Source organism: Ursus maritimus, unplaced genomic scaffold, assembly GCF_017311325.1.
Source record: "Ursus maritimus isolate PB19 unplaced genomic scaffold, ASM1731132v1 scaffold_24, whole genome shotgun sequence".
Lineage (NCBI taxonomy): Eukaryota > Metazoa > Chordata > Mammalia > Carnivora > Ursidae > Ursus > Ursus maritimus.
Window position 1 is genome coordinate 13,248,533 of NW_024424897.1, and position 25,272 is coordinate 13,273,804.

The 25,272-nt window shown below is 54.5% G+C and overlaps 2 protein-coding genes across 2 annotated transcripts in view; both read left to right on the forward strand.

Moving 5' to 3' along the window:
• The window catches only part of CACNG4 (calcium voltage-gated channel auxiliary subunit gamma 4), a 57,531-nt gene extending 56,894 nt beyond the window's left edge, over window positions 1-637 (forward strand). Inside the window, exon 5 of the mRNA XM_040641212.1 lies at window positions 540-637. Coding sequence (XP_040497146.1) covers window positions 540-637 — 98 coding nt within the window. The remainder of the gene's footprint in view (window positions 1-539) is intronic.
• Window positions 638-13,856: 13,219 nt separating this feature from the next.
• On the forward strand, window positions 13,857-24,237 carry CACNG1 (calcium voltage-gated channel auxiliary subunit gamma 1). The gene is made up of 4 exons (XM_040639856.1): window positions 13,857-14,110; window positions 22,604-22,678; window positions 23,565-23,702; window positions 24,001-24,237. The coding sequence occupies exons 1-4, from the start codon at window positions 13,876-13,878 to the stop codon at window positions 24,225-24,227; spliced, it is 675 nt and encodes a 224-aa protein (XP_040495790.1). The 5' UTR covers window positions 13,857-13,875; the 3' UTR covers window positions 24,228-24,237.
• The last annotated feature ends 1,035 nt before the right edge of the window (window positions 24,238-25,272 follow it).

Consider the following 25,272-nt stretch of genomic DNA (forward strand, 5'->3'; position numbering starts at 1 on the left):
CGGACGACCCCTGTGTGAGCTGCCCCTTCCTCTTCGCACCGGCCTCGCCCCAGAACAGCTGTGTGGATCCCACACGAGGGCACCTGCCCCTTCAGACGGACCAACAGTGGACTGAAGCCAAACCCAACCCTCCCTGGTCTCCAGCAAGTGTCGTGGGCTGGCTCAGCGCGAAGCCACCCTGGAGACGGGAAATGGAGGCAAGAAGGCTGACTTTGTCCCCAGAGAGGGTGTTTGATGCTCCGGGGTTCTGAAATCTCCCGAGGCTGCACGGCCTTGAGCGACCCGGGGAAGACAAAAATTGAGCCATTATCTCCTCTTGGAAACACATCTTGCCAGAAGAATGGGCTTGCGGGATCCTCCCTCCCTGCCTGGGTACTGGGCCACCGGGAGGGCTTCCCCGGGCACGCAGGGACCTTTGGACACTGGTCTGCTGCTTTCTGATCTGAGGTTTCCATGTCCATGAGCCGGAAACGAGGAAGCCGAAAGCTGCCCCCTTCCTGTCTGTTCGCCCTCTCTCTCTCCCCCTCTCTCTCTGGCAGTGGCCGTGGTTGACATAACTGATCCTGAGGAGAACGCCCTGCGGCCAACTGGTGCTTTGGCCTTTGCGCTGTCCTGGGGCCGGCTTCCCTCGACCTGAGGAGACCAAGGCCTGTGGAAGAATCCGCAGAGGGGGAAGCCTTCGCGGGCCAGGGGGTGAAGTAAAGGCCGGAGTCTGTTGCTGGCATTCCTACCCGCTTTTAGAAGTTTCTGCCTCACACGGAAAGGGCAGAACACATGGACGATACTTGAGAGTACTGGAAGATTCCACGGGTCCGAGGAAGGGTGGCCGTATGGCCTCTTGCTGGGTCGCTCCCCACTGACCCGAGGAGCCGCTCCGTCCCTCCTCGGGGAGAGGAAAGGGCAGACGCCCCCCGCCCCGCCGCCCCCACTGGTATTTGGCAACAGGAGCCTGAACTTCTGAGCAAGAAAGGGAGACCCAAGGGTGAACGGCGACCAAAAAATCAGATCAAACGTGCATTTCCTAAGCGGTCATTAATCATGATTTATTGCCAATAAATGCCAGGAGAGCAAGGGACATACATTTCTTCATCTTAAAAAGGCAGCAGCAGCCCCGCCCCGACTCCCAGGATTGTGATTCATTCTGCCACCACCTGAATGGCTCAGCCGAGAACGTTTGGACGTAAGGGTCGCACCGTGCTGTCTTTCCTCCTCGCAAGGGGGACATCCCAGCACCGGGGGGGCCTGGGAGGCGGCTCGGTGTTTGACCTTCTTTCCGTCCACAACCATTCCTCCCCCTCCCGAAGCAAGCAGAGAACGTGGAAGCGTGTGTGGGTTCAGAAGCCAAACTTTCTGGAACAGGGAGCTCACCCTCTTTTATATCAAACACGTGCTTTCTAAAGACCGATCCTTTCTTACTTTTTGAGACTTGGTAATCCGATCTCGAGCGGTCGTCTGTGGTCCCAGTAGCTGTCATCCTTAGAAGTGACAAGCAAATTCTTACCTCAGCCACCTGCTCAGTGACCCCACCCCCACCCCCTGGGTGGACTCAGGCCCTAAGAGTTCAGACCTGGGTCATGGTCGTCGCCATCCTCCTTCGCCCCCCCAGAGAGGAGATCTCCACAGGGACCCCTCACCTGACCGCCCTGGAGCGTGGGCCAGTGCAGGCACGGTGCGCGGGGGCCCCTTTGCGCTTGCTCGAAACCCCTTCCTCCCGTTGAGGTTGGCTTTGTGTGGTGGTTTGTCCAAGCATGTGCAGCAGTGAATGCTGGAGGGTCAGGGCTCGTGGCCTGCCCTGCGGGGGGCCAACCCCGTCCCTGCCCTGCCCCTGCCCCGACCGCCCTCGGCGTTCCCCCATGGAGGACACCCTCGCACCAGGGGGCAAAATCTGGGAACCCATCCCCCAGCGAGGTCCCCAGGCTCTTCTGTCACTTCCCAAAGCCAGGCAGCCGTGCTGTTTCTACCACGTAAGTCACTTCCACACCTGCTGCCCTGGAAGTTTCTATCATTTCACGGAGAAAGCTGTGTTCCAATGAATCCTACCTCTTGCCCAGTCCCAGGCAGAGAATGTGGGGCCCAACTCTAGGGACCAGGAAAGAGTAGAAAAGAAGCCACAAAGGAGGACAGAAGAGCAGGGAGCAGAACCACCTCAGCGCCCCTGGTCTTCATAGCTTTGCTCCCCGCCGCGCCCCGGGCTCCTGGCCCCTCCACCCCGGTTCACCGTCCTGCTCACCGCCTCTCTGCCAGGGCTGCCCGGGGGCGCGGGCAGAGCTGGCTCCCTGCCACCTGTCAGTCCGAGACCTTGCGTCCATGGGGGGACGCGGTGGCCTGCGCCCGCCCCTCCCATCCCACTGCCCTCTCCAACCAGCCCCTGTGTGTGTCGCCAGTTAAGCATCTGTGACTCCTGTACCTACTACTGGTTTCGGGTTGTTAGTTCTGTCTTTTTTTTAATTAAATAAAAACATTTTTAAAATGTTCTCTTCTTGATGTGGGGAGGGAGAGGGTAGAGCTCCCCTTAAGCCTTGGTGGGCACACGGGCAAACAGTGTCCCTGAGTCTGGGGAACACGGTGGGCCCTCCGGGAGAAGAGGGAGGCAGGGTGGGTCCCGTGCTGGTCAAGGTGGGTTTCTCTGGCTTTCATCTGGTTTCAGACCGCTGGGTGGTGCCGTCCAGGTGCCTTTGCACAGATGGGCTGGAAGGAGGGCAGCCACCCCGGGCTGTGGTGTGGGCATCCGGTCAGGGCAGCAAGCCTGGCCTGACTTCAGAACCTGCAGGGTGGGGGGCCAGACAGACGGAACCATAGCCCCGGGGGCCCTAAGTTGCCTGGGTTTCTAAAGCGTCCAGCCTCCATTGCCCTCCTAATTCTGAAATGATTAAGAAATAAAAGAAGGCCAAGTACCAAAATGACTGGTAAAGCCGGACAGGAGAATGTGGCTCCAACCAGAGGCCAGATGGGACCATGCCACCTCATCTCAGGCACAGCAGCTGGCCACCACCGCCCCCAGCCCCCAAGGAGCAGTGAGGACAGGGTCAGAGAGAGGGACAGTGTGACCCTCTGATCAGAGCGATGATGACATACTGTCACAGGCCCCGGCCGGTCACAGCAAACACCCGCTGTAACCCAGCACCTTCACCCCTGCAGACGGGCACTGGCAGGCTGTCAGCCCTACCCTCCTGGGAGGCATGACGAGGGGATGATTGGTGTTCTCCCCTGGTTCTCCCCGAGCGGCAGCCCAGGGGGCGTTAAACGTCCAAGTACACGTTCCCCTATCTTCCAGGAACCAGGCTGCGGGCTTTCCTCCTACAGCCCCAGGCTTTGCTGCTCCTCCTGGAACCTAGAGGCACTAAACTCTGGGCCTCAAGAAGGCCTTTCTCGGGGCGCCTGGGTGGCACAGCGGTTGAGCCTCTGCCTTCGGCTCAGGGCGTGATCCTGGAGTTCTGGGATCAGGCCCCGCGTCAGGCTCTTCCTCTGGGGGCCTGCTTCTTCCTCTCCCACTCCCCCTGCTTGTGTTCCCTCTCTCGCTGGCTGTCTCTCTGTGTCAAATAAATAAATAAAATCTTTGAAGGAAAAAAAAAAAAAAAGAAGGCCTTTCTCACCCTGGTCCCAGCAAAGGGTGCGACGGTGCCCCGTCCCCACTCTGGTGGCTGCAGGAACCACTCCCAGCGCATCTGAACTTTCAACCCTGGCTTTTTGATGGGTTTTCCTCCTGCCTGAGATGGGTATGTGGGGAAACTGAGGTCCCGGACAGGCTGAGCCACCAGGTACCGGGGCCAGGGGAGTTCAGCCCCCTACCCCCACCAACTGAGCCCCTGCCAAGCTCCAGGCCGACGGCTCTGCCAGCCTGAGCCAATGCCGCCCAGCACGAGCCCCATGTGCCAAAACTTCCCTGCCTCCTACTTATTCTTAGCTCTCAGGAAACTCTGGCTCAGCACGAGCTTTGCAGTCGTTCTGGTGGAATCCCACGGCGGTCTCTGAACGCCGTGGCAGGGTAGGGCCAACAACGTGGGGCTCATGTGGTCACAAGTTCCTGCCAACTAAAAACTCTGCCACCCTAGTTTGCAGCGTCAGAGCCAGAAACGTGGCCCCGCATTCTTCCCTTCGCTTGCAGCACTGAGAGCCGGCTACGAGTGTAACCAAACCCTCCACTCGTAGAATGGCTTCACGCACCAGAAACTGCCTTCTCACTCGCGTCAAGTCCAACCAACAGGGCGGGTGGGGCGTGCTGTGCTCCACACGGTCATTCAGAGGGAAAGGCTCCTTCATCTTCGACAGAGGCTTCCGACGTTGCCCTGGCATCAACATCCAGCAGCCAAAGGAGAAGACAGTGGGCAGGTGATCTTGGGAATAGGGGAGTCTTGTGGGGAAGTTTAATGGACCAGGAAGCTGTGACGTCCCCCCTGCGCAGGTGCCGTTGGCCAGAACTCAATAACAAAGTCACATCTCTAAGGGCCAGGGAAGATGGGAGATGTAGTCCAGCCCCCGGGGGAAAGGAAGCCGGGTAGGGGAACAGCTGGCCAGTCTCAGCTCCCTGGTCTGTGCCCTTCAGTACCTCCCTCTTTTGCCTCCCCCACCACCAATCTTTGGGGGAATGCCCCCTCGACACTGACACTTCCTCTGGGACTGCATCCACCTCCATGTGACCTGGGCCCTCCTTCAGCCCAGGTGGGATGTCCGGCCTCTTCTCTGCCCCGGATGCCCCATCTGTAAAATGGACTCAGGCTCCCCCCTCCCAAGGTTTGGAGGAATAGGCTTGCGCTTGGGCCTTGACCCAAACAAGAACCGCAGTCACTGGACATCACGCCCGGCAGGAAAGGTAGGTACTTTAGGAATCATCTCATCTGATGTAGTCATCCGAGAAGAGGAAATAAGCCCAAAGAGGGAGGAGGGATCAAGGAAGAATAAAAAGAAGGAAGGAAATCCTTTTTGAGGATGTTCACAATGACCATGAAAGGGAGATGCCACTAGCCCAGTGGTTCTCAAGCAGGGGTGATTTTGTTCTCCGAGGGACACCTGCCAGTGCCTAGAGACATTCTTGGCTGTCACACCTAGGAAGGGGGGGGGGTGCTCCTGGCATCTAGTGCGTGGAGGCTGGGGGTGTTACTCAACATACTACGCCTACACCTCACCTACCAGGAATGATCTGGTCCAAAATGTCCATAATGCCAAAAACCATGCACTGGCCTGATTCTACAGCGAGGGAGACTAAGGCACTGCGGGTGAGTGAGGGGGAGGTCCCTGGCGCAGGATCGCATGGTATTTGCATGGACGCTGTGGACATACTAGGAAAACTCATTTATTTCCAGGATTTCCTTTCCCTGTGACACTCTCTGATCTTTGCCTTTTTCCTCTTTGCTTCTGAGCCAGCAGTTCAGGTAACAGATAGGTTGTAGCAGAAGGAAATGGGGAAACGGCCACCTGTCCTGGGTGGGAGTGGGGGCGCCTGGGTTTGGGGGCAAAAGGCTGACTGAATCCAACCACAGAGACCACCAGAGAACAAGCCCAGAAACCCAGCCCAGCTCGAGGCTGGGACGGAACAGCTGCGGAGCCCTCCCCTGCCCACACCCACCAGACAGCTGCAGGGATGGGGCCCGGAGCCAGAAAGACCGACTCACCGGCAGGCAGCACTGGGCAGGGCCCCCAACATCTCAGGGCCCCCCACCCCATTCCCTCCTCCTGGAGGTGGCCTTCCCTCCCGGGGTTATTGGGAGAATGAATAAAACTGAAACAAGGAAACATACCCCATAAATACCCCAGCTCAGCAATGAGCATTAAGAGTGAGCTTTCAGGGGTGTTTGTTGACTGACAACACACAAGGAGTTTCTCCAGATGGACTGTTCTAGAACATCCCTAAGTGGTGGTACTCTGAAAGCCAGGCCCGTAGGGCGCCGTGCCCATGGCACTTTGGCTTGGGAGACACCCGTCAGCCAGCCGATCCAATACGGGGCAGCGCCCCCCACAGCTCCTGCCCAGCTGCTTCTCTGGCTGAAGCCCGTTCGTTTCTCCCCCAGTGCTCTCTGGGCCACCAAGTGGTAGTGGTCACAGCTGCCGCGGGACTCCTGCCTCCGGCCCCCAAACCTTACTGGGGCCTTCCCAGTTCCTCCCAGGCCATGTAGGCTGCAAGAGCCCAGCCCTGACCACTGGGAGCCGGGCTGCACAAGAAGGTCTGGGGCCCTTGTGTGAGGCTGGCACAGAGGAGAGGCTTGGGTTGGGGGGAGGGGGAGGGGCAAGTGGGTGAGGGGAGGCCTCCCTGCAGGGAGCTCAGAGCCAGCACGTGACTTCAGCTCCCTGCACCGGTTCCTAATATAGCACCCTGGCTGCCCAGCCCTAGACAGGAGGGGTGGGGTGAGGGACTGAAGGTAGGAGAGGCGCTCAGGGACCTTAGAATCCAAAGAGGGAGATGGGGCCCATACACCTGATACAGATATTTTTAAACTTGCAGCTTCCAACAAAACCACTGGTATAACCTCAGGAACAGAAGTCTGCCGCGGAAGTCTTGCCGTGGTTACGAGTGCTTTTCCTTGTGCTTACAACTGCAGGACGGGGACCTTGGAAGGACCTGCTTCCTGACCTTTGTCCCCTGATAAGTTTTCTCCGTGATACATTAAACCCTGTGGGAGCTTCAGGATCCACAAATTAAATTGCAAAGAATTAGGTCCTTTTTAAAACAAATACTATGTTTTCCTAATCCTAAGACTATTCGCTTTTACCTTTAAAAATCTGAAAAATACAGAGAAATTGAAGAAAACAATTATCAGCCAAAATCCCACTACCCAAGACATAAACACAGGTATAACCTTTCAGTGCACCCCAGTGCATGTTGGGGTGTGGCTTAATACGCTGCCTCTGGTCACTGTTTTTCGTCAGGGGAATCTTCCCAGGTCTTTTTTTTTTTTTTTAAGATTTATTTTAGAGAGAGCGAGAGTGAGCACGCATGTGTGCAAGTGGGGGGGAGGGGCAGAGGGAGAGAGAGAATCTCAAGCAGACGCCCCACTGAGCAAGGAACCTGACCAAGGCTCCACACAGGGCTCCATCTCACAACCCTGAGATCATGACTTGAGCCGAAATCAAGAGTCAGATGCTTAACCCACTGAGCCACTCAGGGGCCCCTTCCTGTGTCTTTAAATACTCCTTGAAACCACCATCTTTAATGGCTGCACAAAACAGAGATGTTGCTATTTATCTGACTCGTGTCCTATTGTTGGACATGGCTTGTTTGCTCCCTAGATCTTAAATGGTGTCTGAATGGGGCCAAAGTGCTGGGATTCTCAGGAGGCATTTGGTTAAGATCTGGTGACTTCTCACTATGAACTTCTGGCTTAGCTTTGTCCTAGAGGCTGATGAAAAGATCAGACTCCTCATCCACCCCGAAATACACTCAGGATCTTGTCTACACACACACACCTGGGTGTCTGGGCTGGGGGGATAACAGCCTGCCCTCCCCAGTAGCTGGCATGCAGCTTCATGCCAAGTTTCTCTTGGAAGGCTGGGCTGCTTCGTTCCTCCAGGCCTCACATTCAGCCATCCTTGGCCAGGCCAACTGTAATTCCTTCCTCTCTTTCCGAGCGTATCAGTTAGTAGGGCCATGTAACAAATTTCACCAGAACTTAGTGGCATTAAACAACCATTAAACATGGTCATGGATTCTTATCTCTGCTTGACAGAGAGTATCAGGATGGCTTATTTCTGCTCTGCCATGTCTGAGGCCTTGGCTGGAAGACTCGATGGTTGGGGGCTGGAAACATCTGGAAGCTTATTTGCTCATGTGTCTGGCACTTGACGCTGGCTATTGGCAAAGACTTTAGCTGCTGTTTTCAGCCTGAATGTCTACACATGGCCTCTCTTTGTGGCTGGAGGTCCCTCACAACATAGGGACTGGGTCCAAGGGCCAGTGTCCCCAGAGCGAGAGAGAAAGGTAGGAGTCTCAGAAGTCACTTCCACTGCACTTTAAGGGTGAAGACAGTCAAAAGTCTGCTTGAGTTGAAGGAGAGGAAATAGTCTATACTTTTGATGAGGAGTGACAAGGTTCTGGAAGAACATGTGGGCTCAGATATACTTCTGTGGTCATTTTTGGAAGATGCAATCTCCCCTCCCCTACCCCCGTCTCTCTAGTACCCTGCTGGTTCTAGGCTTCTTCTCCATGCACCAGTCCTCCCTTCCATTCTCTGCCTCCACTGTGCATTCTGGAACTCCCTGCAGCTCCACCTCCATGGACACATGAAACCATCCTCTCTCCTAAGAACATGACTCCCCCAACACACACCGTCCTCCTGGTGAAAGCTGTCCCTTCTTCTGCTGGGGTTCCCTGCCCACGTTCCCAACATGACGTTCCTGGCTGCTCAGCCCCATACTCAGTCCCGAGAGATGTGGGGCTGCAAAGGCAGAAAGGGAATCCAAGGGACCTCAGGGTCCAGGGGAAGATGGGCTCAGACACCTGATACAGATATTTTTAAACTTGCAGCTTCCAACAAAACTGCCAGTACAACCTCAGGAACAGAAGTCTGTGGTCAGAGAAGGCTATGAACTCATGTTCTTGGACTCGTAATAGCAAGAGAGGGAAGTGAGGGGGCCTTCTCTGAAGGCCTGGGGTAGACCACCCCGAGCCACTTCTCATCACTGTCATCTCTCAAACACCTTCCTGGCCACTCCTTCACATTCATCAGAGGTTTCACCTCTGCATCCCATGTCCTGCCACCATCAACATCCATGGGGCCAACCACCCCAACTTCCTGGTCTCACAGTTCTCCTTCTTTCTCACCTCCAATGACCTTTGTCTCCAACCTGGATCTTGGCAGCACGCCTTACTGTCCTCCTGCCCCCTGGAATCTTCTGGGACACTGTCCTCCTCTCTGACCACAGCTGCCAATACTCCACTCCTCCTCTCCCTTACCACCACTCTACCTGTTCTCCAACCTCCCTTGCAGGGCCATCAAGAGACATCATTTAAACTCATCCTTGCCAGTGCCCTCCATTCCCTTGGCCCTTTTCCTTCTAGCTTTTCCCTCCTGGAAGACCCCAACCCTCCTAATCTCACCTTCCATCTTCTCCTGCACCCGAGCTGCAAGGTGATGCCAGAGAAAATCAAGCAAATTGTAAATCAACACGCGTGTAGGCAGATAGTGGCCTCCAAGGCCTCCAAGGATGTCCAAGTCCTAATCCCTGGAACCTGCAAGTATGTCAGTTTATGTGGCAAAAGGGACTTTGCAGATGTGATTAAAGTAAGGATCTTGAGAAGGGGAGCTGTTCCTGGGTTATCTGAGTGGGCCCAGTGTCATCATAACGTCCATCTAAGGGAAAGAGGGAGGCAGCAGAGTCAGAGGAGGAGACATGATGACAGTAGCAGAGGTCAGCGTGGCACCATCGTGAGCCTCAAAGATGGAAGAGTTCCTGATCCCCTGGGCTCGCAGGACGGAATTGGGGGCAGCAAGCCCGATGCAACAGAGGGTCTGAGTTGAACAGTGCAGGGGGCGGATGAAGTGGTGTAAAGAGGTTGGACCAACCGGGTGGCACCGTGCTTTTTTATGGTATCTTAAGATCAAACGCCCAAGGCCATGGCTCAGCCTAATTAAGGCTGAGCTCAAAATTAGATCAGCAGGTTGCCGAGGAAGACTTCCTCAGCCCCTCCCAGGTGTGCCCTGGTCCCAGCTCCGAACGAGGTCCACCCCTGGGAGATGTTTTCCTTCCTTCCCCTAGTTATGTCTGGTCCTTCTTGGGAAAAGAGCAGTCATTTGGGACAAATGAAAACTAGTTCATCTGGAGGAGTAAAATACAGACAATTCCTGCTTAGCCGAGTGTGGCATATCTAAAGATTGTAGAAAATGTTGGCTCTCAGGAGGCTGCTTCCTTTTGAACTTGACCACAGAGGTAACAATGATGCCCTCCTGGAGTGTCCCTCAGCACCTCGAGGCAAATTAGCCATTGGTCCAAGCCGTCCCAGATCTGCCCCAACTGCCATTTCTAATGTCCCTATGTCCTCAAACCACATAAAAAGGTCCTTAGGGGGGCGCCTGGGTGGCACAGCGGTTAAGCGTCTGCCTTCAGCTCAGGGCGTGATCCCGGCGTTACGGGATCGAGCCCCACATCAGGCTCCTCTGCTATGAGCCTGCTTCTTCCTCTTCCACTCCCCCTGCTTGTGTTCCCTCTCTCGCTGGCTGTCTCTATCTCTGTCGAATGAATAAATAAATAAAATCTTTAAAAAAAAAAAAAAAAAGGTCCTTAGGATCATCTGGTGGGGTAAATTATTTGAGTTTCTGTCCCCTTTTTTAATCCATCTGTCCACCCAGCCATCCATCAGTCATTCAACAAACATCTATGGAGATCCCACCCTGGGCACAGAACTGGGGGTGTTCTCAGAGGGCACCCAGAACGAGTATGTGATACAGACTCATTGTCTCTACCCTCCAGAAGCTTACCACCCATCAGAGAAAGCCGATCCATCTGTGGTCTGTAAGTAATAATAATATCACTAGCCATCCTGGGTATGACTGCCTGTTAGCTCAGATAACGAAATACCATAGACTGAAACAACGGAAATGTACTTTCTCATGGTTCTGGAGGCTGGAAGTCTTAGATCAGGGTGCCAGCGCCGTTGGGTTCCGGTAAGAGCCCTCTTCCTGGGTTTCACCTCACTGAGTCCTCACGTGGCAGAGACAAAGAGAGAACAAGCTGTCCGGTATCTCTTCCTGTAAGGACACTAATCCCATCATGGGGTCCCATTCTCCTGACCTCGGCTAAACTAATCACCTCCCAAAGACCCCCTACCTCCAAATACCATCACATTGGGGTCTGGGCTTCAACGTCTGAATTGAGGGGGGACAGAATTCTGTCCACAACACCTACACGGGCTAAGCAGGTAACGAGCATTGTCCCTGATGCCCGCCAGCAGACCGGCCAGCGTCTCCGCCCTCATTTAAGATGCAGGAGGGCAGCTGAGAGAGGCTCCATGGCTGGCCGCTCCTTCCCTAGCAGGCTGGTTCCCCAGGACACCCTCCTTCCCCCTGCCCCGCAAAGGGGAGGCCCCGGCCGCAGGTGCGCATATCTCCCAGCCCGGCTCCCGGCTCCCGGCTCCCGGCAAACGCTGGCATCCACGGAGCCCCTTCCCCGGCCCCGCGAGGTTCTGGAGAGCTGCGCAGGAGGCCTGGCAGGGGCCCCCATGAGCAAAAAAGGTCTGTTTGGAGGAGTTTTAGGAAACGGGGCTGGGGCAGGGCTGGGGGTGGGAGATGACTCACCTGCAGCCCCTGGAGTTGCCCACATGGGGCAGATTTACGCAAAGACGACTTCAAAAGGAAGAGGCCATCCATCTTTAAGGCTCGGCTCCCTGGGGTGGAGGACTTAGGACCCCCCCCCCCCATGCTGCACAAGCCTGCCCCCCACTGAGGCAGGAGGTTTGGGGCAGGGAGAGAAGCAGAGCGGAGATGAGGAAGGTTGAGGGAGGAGCTCTCGGCAGATTTACCACCTGGATGGGGAGGCTGGTTTGCAACACGAAGGGTGAGCGGTAGCTGGCCTCAGCTGGCCTGTGGCTGCAGACGAGAGGCCTCAGCTCAGCGCTGGCGCTTGGTCCCTGCACAGGCCTGGCTCGGCACGTCCTCTCTCTAGGCTGCAGCTTCCTTTCCTTGGTCACGACAGGGTGCAGGGCACATTACTCCAAACTATGGCACCTTGGCATACTGAATAGTTTCAGTGGAAGGAGTTCGAGGAACGGCAGCTGCCAGGCCCCCTGCCCCGCCCGTCTGCCCTGAAGCAGGCCCCGAGACCCTCGGGTGGGAGGTTCCTCCCTGTACCAGAGGAAAGGAGCTCCTGCATCTGCAGGACCCCAAGAGGGATCTAAACCGACCTCGCTGTTTCCCCAGTTCATGCACTTAGTTCACGGCCTCTTGTTTTCCAATATTTTTCACCAACTTTCCATTCTTCATCCCACTATGCATCCCAGTGCATAAAAACACTCAGATTGAACCTTTCCTTTAGGTCTTCGTTTCCCGTGCCAAGGCTCTCATGTCATGGAAAACTTAGAGCGAATAAATGTGTATGCCTTTCTCTTGTGACGGGAGCCTGAGATGAGAACTTAGAAGGGTAGAGGAAAAGGATAGTTTTGCCCCCCTATGCAATAGATCCTGACCTCTCCTCCCAGCTCCAACCACTGCTTCAGAGTGTGGGCTCTGGGTTCTGAAACCTGGCTTCACCATTTCCCTGCTGTGTGACCTTGGACAAGTTGCTCGGTGTCTCTGAGCCTCTGTATCCTTATCTGTAAAAAGGATGTCATAGTCGCACTCACCTCATGGGTTGGTGTGAAGTTTCAGGGCAATGAAGTGGAAAGGCTTAGTACAGCAAATGATATATTACAGTAAACACTCAAGATGTTATCATTATTATGAACAGTCTGTGGTTCCAAGGCTGGACACCTGAGTGTGCTTCCGCACACAGGAAGAGTATTTCTGGAAGCTGTGGCAACCCGAGGCCAGGATCTTGAAGCTCAAAACCCTGCCCAGCTCGGGGGTCTATTCCTGGGGACACATCAGCCTCTTGGACAGATCCCCAAAAAGGCAACTGGTCAACTGATAAGGAAGAGATGCAGAGTGCAGGAGGGGTGCAGGGGCTCGAGCCCCGGGGCCCACAGGCAGGCAGGACTCTCTGGGGTCCGTCCCAAACGGTCTTCTCTCCTCTGCTGTGTCCACATACCATCAGCCTCTTCATAGTCCCCTGCAGATCAACCCACTTCCGTTCTTTTTTACTTAAATATATTTTGTAAATGAAAAGATAACTGGCAAATCTTGAATAGAAGTAAAACTGAAGCAGTAAAATGAAACCAGAACGACAGTCAGGTCCAGCTGGATTCCTTGTCCTCTCCAGGCTATTCTTTGATTTGCAAGCATTGGAAACGTTTCCAAGACTTACTAACCCCACACGGAGCTTTCCTTCCAGACCCTGTTGGAGGGATGGGAGGAGAATTGAAAAGGAAAAAGCAGGGGTGCCTGGGTGGCTCAGTGGGTTAAGTGTCTGCCTTCGGCTCAGGTCATGATCTCGGGGTCCTGGGATTGAGCCTGGGGCATTGTGGGGGGGGGGTCCCTGCTCAGCAGGAAGTCTGCTTCTCCCTCTCGCTCTGCCTCTCCAAATCCCCCTTGAGCTCTCTCAAATAAATAAATAAATAAAATTAAATTAAAAAAGAAAACAAGGAAGGAGGAAAAGAAAAATGCCTTCCCACACCAGGCACAGTGCTGGGTAATGCCAGGCCCAGGAACCACCGGAAATCTTCCTGCAGTTTGGGGACAGGCTAGGGCTGCAGAGGTTCTGGAAGGGGGAATCCCCAAGATATCCCTAGGCAGGATCCTGAGTCCCCCAAACCTCCGGGACAAGGACCCACTCACACCTGCCCCACTCGTGACTGGCCTATGGCACCTGTGTCCTCCAGGGTCCCCTGCCCCCACCCAGCAGTGCCCCTTTCTCCCGCAGCCCAGAGCAAGCAGATTCCCACACACCTAGAGTCCCTGGGGCCTACCCCTCGGTGCCTCCAACCACTGAGCTGCCACTCGTGGGGATCTCAAGCCACCATCTAGAGCCTTCTGTCCTGGCCCCTCCTTGAGGGATTTCAGGTCCCAAGAGGAAAAGAAAGCCCTGAAACCTGAGGAGAAGCTATCCTTGGTGACACGCCTGAGATGTGCATTAATAGAAGCCTCCCTCAGGCCCCTGACACGTCTGGGCAGCTGCTCAGCCCTGTCTGGTGTCCCTCAGCCCCGAGGCCAGCCCCCTCTGGCTCAGCCGGACACACTAAACTTAGCTTCCACCCCCAGCTCTATCACCGCCGCCACCTCCCCAGCCTGGTGGCCACCTGCCCCAGACACACTGCCACAGGACCGTGCCCAGGGCACCCACGCCTCCGCCACCGCCATGTCCCAGACCAAAGCGCCGAAGGTCCGCGTGACCCTCTTCTGCATCCTGGTGGGCGTCGTGCTGGCCCTGGTGGCCGTGGTGACCGACCACTGGGCCGTGCTGAGCCCCGAGCTGGACCACCACAACGCCACCTGCGAGGCGGCCCACTTCGGCCTCTGGCGGATTTGCACCAAGCGTATTGTCATGACTGACAGCAAGGACAAGACCTGCGGACCCATCACCCTGCCCGGGGGTAACGTACCCGCTCCTTGATCCCGTCCCCGCCTCCTGCCCGTCCTCGTTCCCCCCGGAAAAGGGGCCCGTGGGAAAGAGGGCAGGTGTCCCTGCCTCAGAACAGAAATACCGCCCAGCCCTCTGTGCCCGGGGAAGAGGATCCGAATTGCAGGTGTCACACCGGAGGCTGGAGCTGCCTGGTAAACTGAGGGCGTTTGTCTCTCACTATTTCTGTCCTGCTGAGGCTTCCGGCTTTTCACCCCGAGCACAGGGCTGCACAGGTGGGACCAGAGGCTCGGGAAAGAATCCAAGGCTCTCCCAGACGAGAGGCTTCTGGCCCCCGCGGGCGCCACTCTTCCGCTCTCTCCCCGCACGGACGGGCTCGGTGGCCCCAAGTGCTCAGGCTGCAGGGACACGTGTGGCGGGCACGCTCCCTCCAGGGCCTCCCGGCTGGGCGTGAGACAGGATGGGCCCCCAAATTCATATGGCCTAGTGCAAAACGGAAACGCAGGGCTCCTTGTGATTTTTTACACGAGTTTCAAGGTGGCAACAGGGAAGCCCGGAGCCAAGCGTGGGGCCCTTCTGTGTGCGGGGGGCCTTGACAGCCGGCGGAGGCCACACACCTGGGAAGCAGGACCTGGTTGTAGTCGAGCCACCTGCTTTTTGTCAGACCATCACTCCTGTCCGAACTGTGGCCTCTTGGCTCAGACCCCTTCAGAGCTGGGAAGCATGTCCTCCTGCTCAGATTTAAGTGTGTGCCTCGATTCCGTCCCGTGGGACAGAAGCACACATCAAAGGTGAGCTCCTGTCGAGAACACCCGGTATGAGGGTGACCAGTTTATTCTGCAGATGGGGAGCCTTCCACATTTGTAGCAGACAGAGCCCACGCTGAGGAAAGAGCATGGAGAGTCATAGGTCTGGGCTCCGTCATGCGTTGCCCACGACCCCCGCCGTGACTCTGGGGTCCACAAAACCCACTGCAGCCTCTGCTTCCTCCGGTAAAACACAGTGCTTGGGCTCGGCAACACCGAGTCCCTTGCAGAGCTCACCAATGTCACTGTAAGTTGTCAGTGGACCAGGGTGAGTACAGTCACCTGCCTGATTTTCAGAATCACTCCCTCTGTGGTCAGACGGGGTGTTCCTTGAACCCTGCCTTTCAAGGAAGTCAGTGCTAAGTCCCCAGAGATCTTGCAGTCTGTGGGTGGCACAAGGGAGCCCAAACCCCATGCCTCCACTTCTCTTTTTCCTCCTCCTTTCCCTCCTGCTGGCTCTAGAAAACCCCTGCCTTGCTCATTGCCCTCTAGATACCCGGAAGACTCAGAAATACCCAGCTGTCTTAGAAACACTGAGTCCCGGGGCTGAGGGTTTTAACAGACGTGGACATGTGCTTTGGAAGGGTATCGCATAGCTCACATGCCCACGCTCCTCAGCCGCGGCCCAGCACACCCGTAAACAGACGCATCATCCAGCCAGTTCCCATGGGCAGGGCAGGGGCAGGGTAAGGCGGACTCCCTCTGGACCGCGCAGGGAATGCACTCTCATGCTCCCGTCCACCTGTCCTCAGAAGCACCTACCTTTTAAAGCCTGCTGAGTTTATAGAGCAGATGCACAGGGAGGCGAGGCAAGTCCATACAAGGAAGAGACAGACAAGCAGGACGTTAGCTGCAGACGACCAGCCGGCATGGGTTGGCCTTAAGCCTGACCAGAGTCTAGCTCTATGCCTTCTTGCACTGGTCCAGAGTGAATCCTCCCTCCCACACTTGTGAGCCCTGCCCTACTCCCGACAAGCTTCTGAAGTGCGTTCCTACCTTCTCCCCTCTCCTTTCTCTGCAGATGGACACCTTTTCCCTTCCCCACCCACCTTTCTTGTGCTCTGTGGGATTACCCTTTGCCGGAGGGGGGAAGAGAGTTCATATAGGCGCTCTCGTGTATTATTAATAGCAGTAATAACCACAACACAAATCTAGCACCATCTGCTGAATATTGTTTTCAGTGCCTTCCATATTTTAACTTCGAATGACATCAGAAGAAATGGCAGAGTAAGACTCTCCGTAAAAACAATGAGAACTCTGACAACAATGGTCAGAGTAAACTTTTTCAGGATGCTGGAAATTAACCAGTCTTGCAGGTTATTCGAGAAAAATAGGTGAATCTCAGTAAGAATGGTGAGTTTTGAGGTGTTTGAACTTGGTCTATTCCTGTTTCCCACTCCCCAACTCTGTCATAGCCTTGAAAACCAACAGCCTGAAAACCGTGAAAATTTAGCAGGCTGGCATCCCCAAAGGGGACAGATGGGGCCGGATCTCTTTCAAAGCCTCATTCCCAGAGAACTGTCATTATTTGATCGGTCCGGTGGTTCCCTGGAAGTCCCCCCTTGCAAGGCTGTCTTTATTTGACCTGACGTTCAGCTCACTCAGTGGAAACAGTCTTTTTCCCAGGGGGCATTTGTCAAAAACAATTAGAAACAATTGTTTAATAGCATAGCTTCCAGAGGCTGTAGGCAACAGTTAGGGCAAACCATAGGCTAACCAAAAAAGCTAGAGAATGAGATGTCCATAGGTGGCTTTGGAAAGCTCCAACACATTCTGGAGAATTTAGAAGGCCTTGTGCACACAGAGTGCTGTATGGCACACAGGAAAGCCCTGAAAAGGCCCTAAGCTCTCACCTTGGGCTGATCTTGAGGCTGTGGGCAAGCAGAAAGTGAAGGCTAAGGCAGAAATGTAGGCTGCTAGGTGGAGTGCTTAGCTCTCTGCTTAGCACAGAGCCCTCAGTAAAGACTGGGAGACGTATTCTTTCCAAGCATTTTACAAGATGTGATCTGATTACCAAACTGAGCAGAGACTGGTGGTCCCACATGACAAAGGAAACAAGACTTTACAAAATTCATTAAGTCACTTGAGCAACAAGATCAAACCCTAGGGAAGGATGGGACTCTGATTTCCAGAGTTGCTCACTATATTGTTTAAATATTCCAACTTTAAATTTAAATTTTAAGTTAAAAAAATCAGAAGACATGCAAAGAAGTAAAACAGTATGGCCCACACATAAGGGGGATAAAACTAACCAATAGATCCTTAAGAAGGCCCAGCTATTGGACTTACAGACTTTAAATCAGCTATTTTAGATACATTCAAAGAACTAAAAAAAGTCTAGACAACTAAATATGAGAATGATGTCTCATGAAATACAGATTATCAACAAAGAGATAGAAATTTTTATAAAAGGACCTAATAGCGTGAGTTCAAGCCCCGTGTTGCGCTCTGCGCTGGCATGGAGCCACTTTAAAAAAAAAACAACTTTGGGGTGCCTGGGTGGTGCAGCTGGTTAACTGTCCAACTCTTGGTTTTGGCTCAGGTCATGATCTCAGGTCATGAGATCAAGCCCCATGTCCGGCTCCACACTCAGCACAGAGTCTGCTGGAGATTCTCTCTCCATCTCCCTCTGCCCCTCCCACTCATGCTCTCTCTCTCTGTCTCTCTCTCTCAAATAAGTAAATAAATCTTTAAAAAGAAAACACACACACACACACACTCACACACACACACACAAGAAAATAAACAAAAGTACCTAACAAATTCTGGAATTGAGGACTACAATAATTGAAATGGAAAATTCACTAGAAGGGTTCAACAGCAGATCTGAGCAGGTGCAAAAAAGAATAAGTTAACTTGAAGACAGAACAATTGAGATTAGCTAGTGTGAGGAATAGACGGGAAAAAAAAAAAGAAGAAAAATGAAGAGAGCCTCAGAGGCCTGTGGGATAGCATCAAATGTGCAATATGCACAGAATGGTGGTCCCAGAAGGACAGGAGAGAGAAAGGAGCAGGAAGCAGAAAAGCAGAAAAATAATGGCTGAAAAGTTTCCAAATTTGATGAAAAATATTAATCTACAAATCCATGGAGCTTGATGAACTCTAGTAGGATAAATCCACACCTAGATGCATCATGATCAAAACTGTTGAAAGATAAAGACGCAGAATCTTGGAAGCAGCAGGAAATGACTCATCACATACAGGGGATCTTACTAACATAAGATTTACAGCTGATATTTTTCCAGAAACCACAGAGGCCAGAAGGCAGTGGGATGACAAATAGAAATATATATACACTCATCTAATCCTCATAAAATCCTCTATGAGGTCCACACTGTTATCATCATCCCGTCTCACAGATAAACAAAATGAGGCACAGAGACGTTGAGTAACTTGACCGTGGCGGAGCAGCGAGGTTTCATACCCCTAAAATTTACCGTCTTTGTCACTACGCTACACTCCTTTACAACCACCCAGTAAGGAGGCTCTCGTTCTTCAGGTGGTTCTCATTCTCCATGTGGGAAAACTGGGGCTCAGAGTGGCCTTCCGAAAGCTAACCTTCTCACAAGTGCAACACCCAAGTCTCAAATCCAGAGCCCCTTTTCTCTCCAGCCCACTCCCATACAATACTCCCCACTGTACGTACAAACACAACTCCTAAAAGCTGGTAAGAGGCCAACTTTTGACATGACATGGTTTTAGAAGAAGCTCGACCAGGAGCTGGTTCAATAGAGGAGACTTTTCAAGGTTCCACTCAGCCATAGAACGCTGGAGGCTCTAACGACATAAATTGTCTAATTTCGTTTTTCGCACTGACCCAAAGAGTTTTGGAAGATCAACATCTGAGGTCAATTCTAATGCCCTCCAAATAAGAGTAGGGTCTTCCCCCATTGTCAGGAAAGGCTGTCTGTCTGAAAGCCCAAGTGAATCACCCCAGAGGGGGCATCCCCTGCCCTCGGGTTGGGCAGAATGTTGTTGCTCTCAGGCTCTGTCTCTCTAGTCTAAGGCAACAGACTGCCCCAGTAACCCACTTCCCGTATGGCCCGTCCTCTCTTCCAGTACCTGGTGCAGGAACTGGAGCCATATGAAAGAACATCATGTTATGGACCCCAAGAATTTCAGGGTCTCCCTTTCCCATCCACATGGGCCCATGCTAGAGACCCATGCCATAACTAAACTCCCCCCGCCCGCCCCATAGAACAGCAACTATCAGAGAAAACCTGCATTAACTCAAGTTCAGGTTGGACTTAAACATGCCTTCTGCTGTAGTTCTTTGAAACCGGCACAATTAGATACAGTTCTGTGCAGTCATTCCCTTAACCAGACTACTTGGTTAACCAGAATACTCCAGCTCCAGTCAAGCTCAATGGCCGAGTCCCCCATATTATTTTTAAAGATTTATTTTTGTTTATTAGAGAGAGCAGAGGGGAGGGGCAGAGGGAGAGGGAGAGTCTTAAGCAGACTCCACAGTGAGTGCCGAGCCGGACGTGGGGCTCAGTCTCACGACCCCATGATCATGACCTGAGCTGAAACGAGAGCTGGATGCTCAACTGACTGAGCCACCCAGATGCCCCGAGTTCACCATATTTTTAAAGAAATAACCCACTTAAGTTTTCAGACCACTGAGTCTTATGACTGCTTATGACAGACATTTCTGAAATACAAAAAAAACCAGAAAAACAAATATCAGACTCACCATGAGCCATTTGCAGAGACAAGGGAGGCTGGAGGAACTTCCAACTTCCTGATGATTGGTCCCCGGTCGGCACCCTGACGTTGGTATCTCCACTGACTTGATCCAAAGCACCTGCCTCTTCTGCCCTGTAAAGGGGCTATAATCCATCAAGACCAAGCTCTAAGCCCTGAGCTCTGTGCAGCTGTGATGGAAGCCAGGGAAAGGCATGGAAGGACATCAGAAAGGCAGAGGCAGGAAGGCTCAGAGTCTACATAGTTGTCACAGAGTTGTCACGGCCTCTCTCCTCCAAGCCCCTCACCTGCGACGACGTGGCCCACACCTGGCCCATCTCTGATGTCCTTCAAGTTGCTCTTGATGCTCAGTGTACCCAGAACCCCCCAGACAAAGGGGCAGAAGTGGGGTCTGCCCGCCTCAACAGGACCCTGGGCAATCTTGAGTGACACAGGCAGACGTCTGGCTTGATTTTTCCTGAATAAGCATCTTGTTGGTGCTGGACATGTCCGGAATGACGCCTGGGTCTGTTGTGCCCCCACCCCTGCTGGGGTCGTCAGGGACCACAAAGGGGCTTGTGGTCTTCCATGGGCAGCCATGGGGCCCTAGAGCAGATGTTACCCCCCAGGTTCAGGGCAAAAGACGCTGGCCTTGCTCATGTGCCAAGTTCAAAAGAGGGACGGAGTTGGCCCATCTATTCTCAGGGCCCAGGTCCAGCCACATCAGAGAGAAGCTGAGGCTTCCAGATGCCCTGCGTGGGAAGCCCACCCACTGAGTGACCCCCATCCCACAGAAGGTGACATCATTTAATAGGGGAGGAGAGGGAGTAGGACAGTGTCCCTGCGTCACCGAAGGGGAAAATCTCCCCTAGAAAATCCACAGGCTGGCTTCCCCAGACAGGCAGCATCCCAGTACGGTCTGAGCTAAGACGGTTTTGATGCACGCGGCGGTCTGTTGGGATGGAGCCTGCCGCTGATCTGGTCGGGCTGACAACACAAACACAATCTGTGTGAGAGCCGCTCGGCTGCCGAATCGCTGTGCTCTGGCCGGGCTCTGCTGGGCCTTTATCTCAGGCCCTCTGCCCCGAAGGCTTTGAACTCACGGCTTGCGAGTCATCAGGGAGGCAGCTGACCGTGAATATACTTGAATCCGGTCAATTCTTTTCAGAGCGTTTTCATGACAACTGAAATTGGCCCTTAAAGAATGAAACAGAAATGTTCCTTTGTCCAGAGGGAGACACACACGGAGACTTACGACATAGCGTGAGCCATTCGGAAGCGGTGACTCAAGAGAATGTATAGCTAATAATCTAACAGAAGAGGGTTGCACGATGCTTTAAAATAGCACCGGAAGCCGGGAGAGAGAAAAGAGCAGCATTAACTCTGACATCACCGCCCGGCAGTCAGACACCCCAGGTAACTCTGCTCAGAAGGAAAGTAATTTAAATACAGAAGCTCAAAGAGAAGGCTGTTTACCTCGCAGAACATTCACTGCTGCTTAACCAGGCTCAGCTCCAGGGGTCCTTTCTGTCTCCATCATGCCAGCAGCAGCAACCCTGACGTGGGGGGAGGGGAAAAGAGTGGGAGGCCACAGGCTTAAGTGGCAATAAGAGGATTTAGGTCAGATAGAAGAAAGCTGGCAACCCAGTGAAAGCTAGGACTTGGGACACACCGCCGGTGCCTTTCCAAAGGAAGCCAGGCGTCCATAATCATGATAATGTAAATACAGCCTGCAAGCGAAGAAATGAACGCACGACCTAGATGCCAGCTAAACTAGGGGTGGGGGTGTCTTTTACTGAGGGTCATGGACTCACAGGAAGAAGAAAGCAATGGAGGGCCTCACCCAAATAAAAAGCAACCCAATTTAATTTTTTTTAAAGAAACATAAAATAATATATATTTTTAAAAAACCATTCGCCTACTTCCTAAAAATGGAGTAAAGTACATTAAACTGTAGTCAATAAGCAGTAAGAACATCCTCCGATTTTAAAGTATGTCAAGTTACAAGAGAAATTAAAGGAGAAAATTGGAAGAGGAATTACGCCTGAAATTGTGTTTAAAATCAGCATGACTTTCTTTATTCTTAGTCCTTCCTCTGCGCCCCATCAAATCCAGATTTTTGGTCCTCCTGTTCCCAGACCTTCTGTGGCTTTTTTGACACCAGTCTGCTAGAACAAGCAGCAGGCCAGGGCAGGTTTTTCTGGCCACAGATGTCAAGGGTCTGATGAGATGACGTGATGGTCACTCACATTTGGCCTTTGAATGGAAGTTCTCTACCCTGCACGCAAATCCAGGCATTTGGCCCACTCAGAAAAGCTCTCTGTGGGGGCATTTTAAGGGACCTGGAGCAGGACTTCCCAAACTGGGTGAATCATCTGAAAAGCTTTTGAAACACATCACTTGCTTCCCACTCACACCCAGTGCATCAGGATGGGCCCGGATACTGATAGGAAACACAGCCCTAGATTTTGGTGCAACCGGGCTTTCTCAACCTCAGCCCTATTGCTCTGCTGGGGCTGGATAATTCTATGTCGTGTGGGGCTGTCCTGTAGTTGTAGATGGTTAGCGGGAGTCCTGGCCTCTATCCACTAGACGTCAGTTACCCTGCCAAGTTGTGACACCAAACGTGTCTCCAGACCTTGCCCACCAAGCCCCAGGTGAGAACCACCGTCTGGCCCTTTGTGGACGGTGTTCCCTGCACCCCCTGCCAAACGAGTTGCTGAGCCTCAGTTACCCCATCTGCCTAATGGGCTCAGTACCCTCAGTACTCTGTGCCCTCTCGACTGAGTCAGCCTTTGCCTCCCGAAGACCTCCTAGCCTCTTAGGAAACCCCCTCATCCTACTGAAATTTTGGTCCTAGGGTCAGAGAAAGATGTTTGTTTCAGCCCAGATTCGGGGTTTAGGGAGAAGAGGGCCAGTCCAGGGGGCTGTCACACCCACCTTGTCTTGGTGGAGCCTCTGACGGGGCTGCAGGCCCTCTGGCTCAACTCACAGGCTGTCTCCCTCCTTTGCAGAGAAAAACTGTTCCTACTTCAGGCATTTTAACCCAGGCGAGACCTCGGAGATCTTCCATGTCACTACTCAGAAAGGTGAGCCGGTGGGGGAAAGCAGGGGAGGGTGAGGAAGAGTGCCTCCTGGCCAGGCTGCTGAGCCGGAAAATCACTTGGCACAAAAGCCCTGACTTGCCTGCTTGCGATGAAAAGCAGCTCCGGCGTCACGCCCTGCGCTCTGAGGCCACAGCCCTGGGTGGCCAGCCGTCCTGAGGGTCCATCAGGGCTTGAGAGAGCCTGTAACGAGAAGTTTCCTGGCAGGCCCCGCAACTGCAGAGGGAATCCTCTTCTTCCCGAGCCCAAGGGAGGCCAGAGTGATGGGGAACCCTCCTCAAACCCCTGTGTGGTTTCCAGGGCTGCTGGGTGGGGGAACCAGGGGAGCCTCCCAGGGGTCTGCGAGCATCTGTGCCCCGGTGAGCCTTCCGGGAAGCACCTGGGCCGGGGTGCGGACCCTGTACAGGGTGTGGGCGCGCACGCGCACACCCCGCTCGGAGAGCGCCTCATGTGCCAGTGCACACATGAGCACGCTCACTCTGGCAGTCGCTACACGTGTGGTGCATGGGCGCGCGCACACACGATCACGCGCGGGGCCCTGAAACAAACCACGGTTGTAGCGGCTGCTCGGCGTCCCAGGACAGACCACCCTCCGCCCCAGCCCGCCCTTGGCCCCCTGGCTCGCAGGAAGCTTTCTGTTCCAGAAAGGTGTGCAGCCACGTGGTGGCTCAGGGCTGCTGCCAGGCCTCTGCCCCCGGGAGTGGGGAGAGGGTCTTGTTGCCATCCTCCCCCCCCACCCCCCCGCTGTGTGACTGTGAGTGAGGGGCTTCATCTCGGACCCTCAGTGTGCTCCCCAGGGCCGTGGGCACAAGGACGCGCGGCACTGGCCCTGGGGCCGCCGCTGAGCCGCGCGCACCCTCCTGTCCCGCAGAGTACAGCATCTCGGCTGCCGCCATCGCCATCTTCAGCCTCGGCTTCATCATCATGGGGACCACCTGCGCGCTTCTGTCCTTCCCGAAGAAGCGGGACTACCTGCTGAGGCCCGCGTCCATGTTCTACGCCTTCGCAGGTGGCGCGGGGGGCTCCTGCCCGTGCGGCGGGGCTGGGGGGAGGGGGTACCGCGGCACCCCGCTCTGCCGCGACCTGGGGATGGGGGGCCGGCCGGGTCAGGTTCGCAGCCCCCCGGGGACGCGCGGCGGGGCAGAGCCGGGCAGGCTGTGCATTTCGCGCGGGGATCTGGGGGCGCAGGGAGCCGGGCTGGTCGCTCCCACCGAGAGGGAGGCAAGAGACCCGGCTAGCGCGCGGGGTGGGCGGCGGGCAGGGCCGGGGCTCTCGGAGAGGCCCTGAAGGTCCCGCTCGGCCCGCAGGCCTGTGCATCTTCGTGTCGGTGGAGGTGACGCGGCAGTCGGTGAAGCGCATGATCGACAGCGAGCACACTGTGTGGATCGAGTACAACTACTCCTGGTCCTTCGCCTGCGCCTGCGCCGCCTTCGTCCTCCTCTTCCTCGGCGGCCTGGCTCTCCTACTCTTCTCCCTGCCTCGAATGCCCCAGAACCCCTGGGAGTCCTGCATGGACGCCGAGCCCGAGCACTAGAACTCCCGGAGCCCCAGCCCCCCTCGGGGCTTTCCCCTCAGGAAGCCGAGCCTGGCCCAGAACGTTCTAGAGAGGAGGAGGGAGCTCCACCTGTCCCCGGTCCCACCTACCCCATGACAGCCGCTGCTGCTTCCCTCTCTGAGCCCTTCTCTGGGCTGTGACAGGCTTCCCTGGGAATCCAGCAAGTGGACACGATCCACAGCAGCCCAGGGTGGGAGGGAGACGGCAGGGCCAGCAGGTGCGCAGGCGTCTGGGGAGGACCGACCCTCCGCGGGAGCTCCAAGCGGTCCTCGCTGGGCCAGGTGTCCTCTGTGAGCCCTACAGGGACGGCCTGTGCTCCTTAACCAGTTCTGGGTGTTGCCTGTGTAAATAGCCAACCCCTCCCTCCTTCTCTGGGACAAGATACACCCTTTCCAGTGAACTGAACGGTCCCTCCTTGGTTTCCAAGACACCTGAGGAGCATTTTTTAACTGGGTAGAATCTGTGTTTGAAATAAAAGTTCTTTGAAAAACGTACTTTTTCCTTACACCTTGCACACAAATTGCTCGGATTCCTGACTTCGCCCTGCCCAGGGGCCCCATGACCCTGAAGGAGAAAGAAAACCATATCCTCCTGGCTTGTGTTGCGGACTTTGGGGGGGGTGGTGAGTGGGTAACGGGGTCTTGCTTACCAATAAGACTTAGAGGTTCTGAATTCCAGCTTGGATCGCCGGCCCTGGGATTTTCTTTGGGAGAAACCAGAGACGATCTGCCTAGGCAAGGGTGTTAAAAATAAGGAGGGGTTATTTCCAGAGCCCCACATGCTGGCCTCCAAGTGGTAACACAGCACTCAAGCAGCAGCGCCACACGGGTCTGATTTCAGATGCAGGATTTTTGTTGCAAGGAACACCAGGAAGCAGGGCTTAGCAGTCCGACACTTAGGGCCACCCGGAGTGTCGTGAGATACACCTTCTACCTTCTGAAACCCCATCCTATTCACCTAGCCCTCAGAAATGGTAAGTCAGACACAGGTGACAGAGGGGATCCCCATGCTCCTTGCCCGGAAC